The following is a 9,179-nucleotide window of genomic DNA, read 5'->3' as shown; positions in this document are numbered from 1 at the left end:
ACATAACACCTGAATATATAACAGAAATAGCACTACAAAATAGTGAGGCAAGCTTGGACTATTTAATAAATGGTGCTGAAACACGTAATTATCCATATGGAAAAAAATGAAATTGGATCTCTACTTCACACTATATAGAACAATCAATTCCAGATGGTTTAGGGATTTAAGTGTAAAAGACAAAACTTTAGGATAAAATATAGGAGAATATTTTCATGACCTTGTGGCAGGGAAGGATTTCTTCAACAAGACAAACAATGTAAACCATCAAAAGGAAGAGATTAAGTTTCACTGCATTAAAATATAATAAAATAAAACCCAAGTGGCTGGATTAAGAAGTCAAGGCTTTAGTGTATTATTTAAATTTTAAAGTTCACTTGTATAAAAGCTAAAACTAAAGACTATAACAGAAATTTCAAGGGAGAGAGAAAGAGAGGTAGGATTAATGAGTAGGCTCCTGCCTGCATTAAAAGAGAAGATGAGGAAGCCAAGCTCAGTAGATACAGATTAAAGTTGGTAAATCAGGAACCAGAATGATGGAATTAACATCAAAAGTACCAAACACAGAAAAGTCAAAGGTCTGAAGGGATTTGCCTGGGAGCAAGGGGCAAAAAAGGAACATTTTATTTTTCATTTGTACTATTCTGTACTGCTTGAATTTTTATTTCACGTTTATGTATTTTCCTAGATAATAAAATAAAACCTTAATTAAATGAACAGATGAGCACTGGGTGTTGTGTGTAAGCGATGAACCATGGGAATCTACCCCCAAAACCAAGAGCACGCTTTACACACTGTATGTTAGCCAACTTGACAATAAATTATATTAAAACAATAAATAAATAAAATAAAAAAATAAAAGTACAGAGATGTGATACAGCAAAAAATACAATAAAATAATAAAATAAAATAAAATAAAATAAAATAAAATAAATGAACAAGACAAAAAATGTGACTAGGTTGGAGGCTTTGACCTCGTTTTCTAACCAGAACTTTCTATGTTACACAAGAGGATCAAGTTGGCAGGTCAGATCCTAAGCATTGCATCTGTTAAGTCTCTGGACAGTTGATTGCAGTTTTGAAATAAGGCAGAACCATGTTGGAAAGTGTTTAAATCCTTCTCTCAAGTCTTCTCTGTTTACATGATTCATAGGGAACAGATGGCCCAGCTGTCTGTATTTAAGAGAAGTGGGTGGTTCCTGGTTTGCAATCAATGAAGCAATAATTACAACAATTTTGAGTAAACTGGACCCCATAAAACGTTGTTTTAATTTGTGAATGAGATGGAGGCACAAAGTGAAGGTAGGCTGATTGGAGTCTAATCTGCAACATATTCAGGAAAGGGTCTTTAAAGTCGAAGCAGTTACAAACCCCCGTAGTCCTCCCTCACCAATATACTGGGAAAATGAACTCTGCCCTCGAGTGCTCTTGGACACCTAAACTAACCAATGTATCAGCGTGGCTGTCATTTTGTTCAAAATCCACATATTCCCTTCTCATCAAGGTCCAGGAAACATTACTGCTGCTTAGAGTTGGCTGACCTTGAGAGTCAGGGAGAAGAGAGATCTTTAATTTCTACCTCCCAATACCCTTTGCATGTTGAAATGCTTATTATTTGAGTACGGTTAACCCATTTCCTCCTGAGAACGCCTCTTCGTGCCTGCTCTCAAATGAGTGTTGAATAAGTGTGGAAAAGAAAGGAGTTGCAAGGCTTAAAAGGAACGATGAAAATAAATCATGGTCACTTTGTGGGGCTTTGGAACATATGAATACATTTACACCATTCTTAAGGTGCCTTTTATTTATTGAGTGTTTAAAATGTCTTATCAGCATGTTAATAGCAGCTTTAAGGGGAAGGTTCCCAGTTGGTAATGTGTGCCTAATGACCCAGTTTGTTCAATATGGGGCTGCATATTTCAGCTGTGTCTGCGATTATAGCTGATTTGTTCACTTCAATTGACCACGGTTTGGTAGAATGGCCAGCATTCTGCTGAATAGGCAATAGCAGGAGATGGAATCATGGAAGCCATCTGATTTTTCTGGACTTTCTGTCTCAGGCTGATCTTGGGATATTACAGAAAGGCCTTCTTTAGAGGGAGAGATTGGCTTTTTCCAAAGGAGAGATCTTAGTCCCTGAGCTATAGATGGAGAGGAGGACCGACTGCTGGTTAACATGTAAACTCCCTAGCCTGCCACTTCCTGCTGCTCTTTCCATGCGCCCTATACTCAAGTCACACTGAACTATTAATGGCTCTCAGTGAGCCTGTTACTACCTTCTTAGGGATGTTTGGAAATGTGTGGTACTGATTTTGGTTGCCATAGAGCCTGGGAACCAGAGAGGTTAAACTTCTTGTCATTATAAGCACCGCATGGAACTGTCCCGCTCCATGGAGTGCTCCATTGAAACAGATGGGACCAGTTCCCAGGCAGGTAATGCGTTTAAAAAAAGACTTTATTCATATGTAATTCACATACTGTATAATTCACCCATTTAAAATATAGAATTCAAAACCAGAAAATATAGAATTCGATGTTTTTTTTATTAAAAAAATTTTTTTAACGTTTATTTATTATTGAGAGACAGAGAGACACAGAGTGTGAGCAGGGGAGGGGCAGAGAGAGGGGGAGACACAGAATCTGAAGCAGGCTCCAGGCTCCGAGCTGTCAGCACAGAGCCCGACGCGGGGCTCGACCTCACAAACTGTGAGATCATGACCTGAGCCGAAGTCGGTCGCCCAACCAACTGAGCCACCCAGGCGCCCCGTAGAATTCGATGTTTTTTAAAAATGTTTATTTATTTTGAGAGAGAGTGCGCACACACGAGTGGGGCAGGAGCAGAGAGAGAGGGAGAGAGAATCCCAAGCAGGAGCCACACTGTCAACTGTCAGTGTGGAGCCTGACACGGGACTCGACAGGGGGCTAGATCCCATGAACTGCCAGAACATGACCCGAACCAAAACCAAGAGTCAGACGCTCAACTGACTGAGCCTCCCACGTGTCCCCAAAATTCAATGGTCTTTAGTGAAGGCTATGTTTTTTTAATATCTCCATATCTCTGCTCAACTTCTTTGCACTTATGATTTTTCTGTCTGTAATATTTTTTTCCTCTCTTATCTACCTAAAAATGGAAGACTAATTCTAGAAGTTCCAGCTTAAATTCCAATTGAGTCTTACAATTTGAGGCTTTTTAGTTTACCCCGAACAGACTTAGTTTCTCTAAGGAAGGAGTGGGCAATATTGCACAACTCTGCCATTGTAGCACAAAGCAGCCATAGACAATAAGTAAATGAATGGTGTATCTGTGTGCCAATAAAACTTTATTCACAAAAACAGGTGGTGGGCAGTTTGCAAACCTCTGCACTAAATCACTTTGTTCGTACTTTGATTATATCGCTCAACACACTGTAATGCATTTAGTAGTATATGTATTTGCCTTCTCTATGAGACGGAGACATCTTTTTCATCATGGTATCCATGACTATTAATACGGTGTCTGGAACATAGTAGGTGATAAATCCATACTTGTTTATTGAATGAACACTGGTGCAGAGAACACTGGGAGCAGTACTTCTAGGTTGCTACCAAAATAACCAACCCTTTTGGCTGTGTTAAATGCAATTGACCTTGTATGAAAACTTATCCACTAGAGCAAATCCTGGGGTTTGGCATCAAGTCCTAGGTTCCTGGATTTGGCCAGGTCTGGAGGAATTTTATAATACTGGCTCATTGAAACAAATCACAATCAGGACATTGCTTGACACATAGAAGACATTTAATAAAAGTGTGTGCAATTGTATTTCACTAATGGAAATTATCCTTCTTGAGACCTTTGCTTTGGACAAATAAAGTATGTAACAAGCTATGTTTAACTATCTTCTTGCCCTCCCCCTTCCACTGCTTCTGCAGAGAGAGAGAGAGAGAGAGGAAGGAAGGAAGGAAGGAAGGAAGGAAGGAAGGAAGGGAAAAAAAGAAGGGAAAGAAGGAAGGGAAAAAAAGAAGGGAAAATATCAAATGTTTTCTTAGCATAAGACAAAAGTACTAGTTCATAAGAAATAAGAGTCCTAGTTATGTTAAAGAGGACAGTGAATTTCTCATAACTAAGAAGTGTTTAATCACACACATTTTGGAGGGTGAACAAGCCCACAGACTTGAGTAGAAAATCAGCAGTGTACCCTATCTCCTTTGTGACCAATACTCACCTCTGGTCCTGCAGCCCAGCAGGAACTGAGAAAAGAAGAAAAAGTAATTGACATCCAGTGCTTCCTCTGAGGCTGCACAATTTGCAAGTCAGAGGGAAGGTTGATGGGTCTTGGGGCTTGATTATTGCTGTTGGGAGAAGTGACTGAGAAAAGAGGTTAGGTGGGTTGGAAGAGGCTGGGACAAAGATGAGAGAAAGGGCTGGGAACTGTGAGAAAGGACATGGAAAGGGGCAAGCTGGAGAATGAGTTAAGTTCATGTAGACAACTCTCCAGAGGCCCAGGGATCACGTGGTTGGGAACATCCTACTCCACTTCCCAGGTCTTGACAAAGAGGTTCATCCTCTATGAGGTGTGAGACACTTCAGATGGCTTTGGACCCAGAGCCTTCCCAGAGCCTGCTTAAGCCTTCCTTGAGGTCCATTGAGTGGTTGCTCCAGGGAAAGGCAGGGAAGGTAGCATTTCCCTTGTTCTTGGCCAAATAGGGTAGTAGGAGCCTCCTCTTTGTGGACTACTGGACACAGAGGATTATCTATACCCAGACAATAACTAGCTGGAGAACATTGGTAGCTGGAAACACACGCTCTGTGGGACAAGAAAACCAACAACCTACCTCGAGAGTTTCGATAGCATTTTGATGGGGTTCTAAAAATACCACATTGACTAGAATAACATGTTTGCCTTGGAGAAGTTCACAGTGTGGAGGGGAGATAGACATGTACAAAGGATGTTTCATTGCAGTGAGGTAGGCATGACAGTAGATGTATACTACGAAGGGTGCTAGAGTAGGTGATGTTTAATTCAAGCAGGATCTTAAATGTTTTTATTATGTTTATTTATTTTTGACAGAGAGAGAGAGCCAGAGCATGAGAAGGGGAGGGGCAGAGAGAGAGGGAGACACAGAATCCGAAGCAGGCTCCAGGCGCTGAGCCGTCAACACAGAGCCTGACGCGGGGCTCGAACTCACAGACTGCGAGATCATGACCTGAGCCGAAGTCGGATGCTCAACTGACTGAGCCACCCAGGCGCCCCAAGCAGGATCTTAAAGGATGGGGAATCAACTCTCTAGGAAGAGAAATAAAAGAAGGGCATTCAAGGCAGAGGGAACAACAAGGCAGAAAGTCCTCAAATTGTGAAGGGTTAATGTGGGCCCTTCCTGTAACATTTCCTTCCTAGAGCATGGAGTAGGAGGGAATGGAAGGGAGGAGGAAGAGAAGCAGGATAGGAACAGGGAAATAAAACTAGGGTCCAGTAATGATAAAGAGCCTTCCTGAGTGGTTTGGCCTTTGTTCTGTAGACGAGGCATGGAGAAAAGGAGCCTGATTATTTGTTATATGAGCAGAGTGTTTTTTTAAATTCAAATTTGAATGGCTTTAAGCAAGGCTTCACTCGTGACTGACCACTGAACTTACCACTCAAAATTGTCTTGCGTCTCATAACGTCGCATTTTTGCACGACCTGTCTCGCCTTCAGAGGCAGTTAGGTTTGTGATTTCCTGCTCAGAAGGGTGAACCCCTGGGGCACCTGGGTGGCTCAGTCGGTTAAGCATCCCACTCTTGACTTGAGCTCAGGTCACGATCTCACGGTTTGTGGGGTTTGAGCCCCTTACTGGGCGCCACACTGATAGTGGGGAGCCTGCTTGGGATTCTTCCTCTCCTCTCCCTGCCCCTCCCCCGCTCAAAATAAATAAACTTAAAAAAAAAAAGGGGAACCACTGAGGTAGTAACGGCAAATAGATACTTCTACAAAATGTTTCTGATAGCAATGGGAAGAATGGAGGGAAGAATGGAGGGAAGAATGGAGGGAAGAATACAGGTTAGAGGCTGTTTCAGTCATTAGAACAAGAGATAAGAGGTCTACCAACTGAAGAATGGATAAACAAATTGTAGTATATCCATGTAATGAAATAGATGTCAGTCATAAAAAAGAATGAAGCACTAATTCATGCTGCAACATGGATGAGCTTCAAAAAACTCATGCTGAGTAAAAAAAAAAAAAAGTCGGTTATAAAAGACCACATATTGTATGATTCCATTCATATGAAATGTCCAGAATAGGTAAATTCATAGAGAGAGAAAGCAGATTCGTGGTAGCCAGGGCTTCAGGAAGGGGAGAATGGGGAGCGACTGTTAACGGGTACGGGGTTTCTTTGGGGAGTAATAAAAATGTTCTAAAATTACATTGTGGGGATGGTTGGATGACTCCTATGAATATACTAGAAACCACTGTGTTGTGTAACGTTTAAGTAGGTGAATTTTATGGCCTGTGAATTATATCCCGATAAAGCTGCCATTTTTTTTTTTAAAGAGGGACAATGTGGGCCTGAATTAAGACACTAGTCATGGGAATGGAGAGAAAAAGATGGTGGATGCGTTCAAAAGACATTCAGAGACATGGAAATGAAGCAGTCAGGGTCCTGTAATTCAGACGAAGCCTCTCTAAAACAGTCCGAGGATGGCAGTAAAAGTGCTTGGCAATAATAAGAGTTCAAGCTATATTAACTGTTTTTTAAAAGTATTTATTTATTTATTTATTTATTTATTTATTTATTTATTTATAGAAAGCGGGGGGTGGGGCAGAGAGAGAGACAGAGAAAGCAGGGAGGGGCAGAGAGAGAGGGAGAGAGAGAGAGAATCCCAAGCAGGCTCCACACTGTCAGCACGGAGCCCGACACGGGGCTCGAACTCACAAGCCATGAAATTATGACCTGAGCGGAAATCAAGAGTCAGATGCTTAACTGACTGAGCCACTCAGGTGTCCCCAGGTGTATTAACTCTAAATATGATTCCTCTAACCTATACCTGGAGTGTTCTCCAGGACATTATCCACATGGTTCTGGTTTCCATCTTTACCATATCAAGTGTCTTAGAAAGGACATCGGACATCAAATTAGGAAATTCGATTTTTAATCTTGATTTATTGCATGCTATGTGACCTTGGGAATGCTGATTTACTTCTCTGGACCTTAATTTCTTCATCAGGAAATTGGGGGAGCGGACAAGAACTGTGTTTTTCAAACTGTGCTGTGCAGTTGCTTCAAGGTCCAAAGAGATGAATCCTTTCTTGCTCTACCAGGTTCTACTGATAATTGTTTTATACGCTGGGATTCTGAATGGAAGTTTGCTCGGAGAAAGAGTTCTGTGGTTAGAAAAATTTGAAAACCATTGGAACAAATAAGATTTCTAAAATTCTTTCCAGAAAAAAAGTATCTTATGATTCATAACTTTGAAGGACCTATATACACATGTACATATAACCCATACATGTGCAAATATTTATAAAATACATTGACAAAAGATGAATGAATGGACACTGGTTCAAACACAAATATAAATGAGTGGAATGACCCTGCAATAACAGGGCCAGGAAAGCCAATACCCAGAAGGACTCAACGATTTTAGAAACCATTAAGAACAACCTCTCCATACCACCAAAGAAGGAGAGGATATGATGGAGGCTTGAGAGCAATAATGTAATATAAATAAATATAAATATAATAAATATAAGGAGAATACAGAATTGCTCAGTTTCCAGGAAAATGATGGTTAGATTTAAAAGAGTAGATATGATAGAATTAGAAACCAAGAAAGGGCTAGGAACTACTAGAGAATGTAGCTACTCTACTCTAAAGGTCAGGACATCTGGTTGAAAAGAGGTCAATTTCAGAGTACTGAGAAACATTATGCATGGCTCATTAGTGTGACAGAATGGAAAGATATGGATGTCCTTTTGAGCCATGGGCCTGGCTTTGAATCTTTGCTTAGTGCATTTCTAGCTCTGTCGTCTTGGCCAATCATTAAGCTTTCACAAGCCTTTGTTACCTCAAAGAGTTGTTGCAAAGATAAAATTAATCCATCTGGTGCTGAGGCAGTGATCTGCAACTTTGGCCATGCCTCAAAAATCACCTGGAAAACTTTCTTTTGAATGTGAATCCTTAAGCCCTATTTCCAAGGACTCTTATTTAGTAGCTATGGGGTGGGACTAGGTCACCTAGATTTAAAAAAAAAAAAACATTTTGTTAGTAGTTCTGATTCACAATCATGATTGAAAACCACTTGAAAGGGTGCCTGGGTGGCTCAGTCGGTTAAGCGTCCGACTTTGGCTCAGGTCACGATCTCACGGTTCATGAGTTTGAGCCCTGCGTCGGGCTCTGTGCTGACAGCTCGGAGCCTGGATCCTGCTTCAGATTCTGTGTCTCCCTCTCTCTCTGACTCTCCCCCACTCACACTCTGTCTGTCTGTCTGCCTGTCTCTCAAAATAAATAAATAAACATTGAAAAAAATTTTTAAAAAGAGCCACTTGGAAAGGCGTTTTGGACAGGTTAAAGAGCAAGGTGTCAATGACGAGATAAAAATAGCAATTCTTAATAAACATTAAATATCACTGCTTCTTTCTTTTAAACGATTTTTAATGTTTTTTATTTATTTTGAGAGAAAGAGATAGAGAAGGGGCAGAGAGAGGATCCCGAGAGACCACCATGCTATCAGTGTAGAGCCCGAGGTGGGGCTCAGTCCCACAAACCGCAAGATCATGACCTAAGCAGAAACTGAATTGGACACTCAACAGACTGAGCCACCCAGGCACCCATCACTGTTTCTCTTAAAGGTATTAAGCAGCTAAATCCATCAGCATTAAAGACCTTTTCAACGTTTCCAGGCCGCCTGCTTTGAAAGTTTTGCAATCTTTCAGCTCATTAGCTTTCCCTTTCTCTTGGGTCTTGTTTGGCTGTTCCGTCATTCAGAGCGCTGGTGTTACTTCACCGCAGGTACAGTTACCACAGCTGCAAACTGCATGATGTGTCTTTGTGTGGGGGGAGGAGGGTGGTCCTGACGATTAGATGGAAACTCCAAGGGAAAAAGCTTAGGGTAGAGTGTGTTTCCAAAGCTCGAGCGCAGCCATGCATCTGCAAATCAGTCACAGGCCAGTCAGGTGGAATCTCACCACAGAATGTCTCCCTTGTTGTCTCTAGTGAGTTGGCCTGTG

At 41.3% G+C, this 9,179-nt stretch overlaps 1 protein-coding gene across 1 annotated transcript in view; it reads left to right on the top strand.

Moving 5' to 3' along the window:
* The first annotated feature begins 2,369 nt into the window (after nucleotides 1-2,369).
* DCX (doublecortin) overlaps nucleotides 2,370-9,179 on the top strand; it is a 176,514-nt gene continuing 169,704 nt past the window's right edge. The window contains 1 exon segment of the mRNA XM_032592072.1: nucleotides 2,370-2,430. Within this exon segment, the coding sequence (XP_032447963.1) occupies nucleotides 2,370-2,430 (61 nt within the window).

This window comes from Lynx canadensis, chromosome X (assembly GCF_007474595.2).
Source record: "Lynx canadensis isolate LIC74 chromosome X, mLynCan4.pri.v2, whole genome shotgun sequence".
NCBI classification, from domain to species: domain Eukaryota; kingdom Metazoa; phylum Chordata; class Mammalia; order Carnivora; family Felidae; genus Lynx; species Lynx canadensis.
This window is presented reverse-complemented; position numbering and strand designations above follow the sequence as displayed.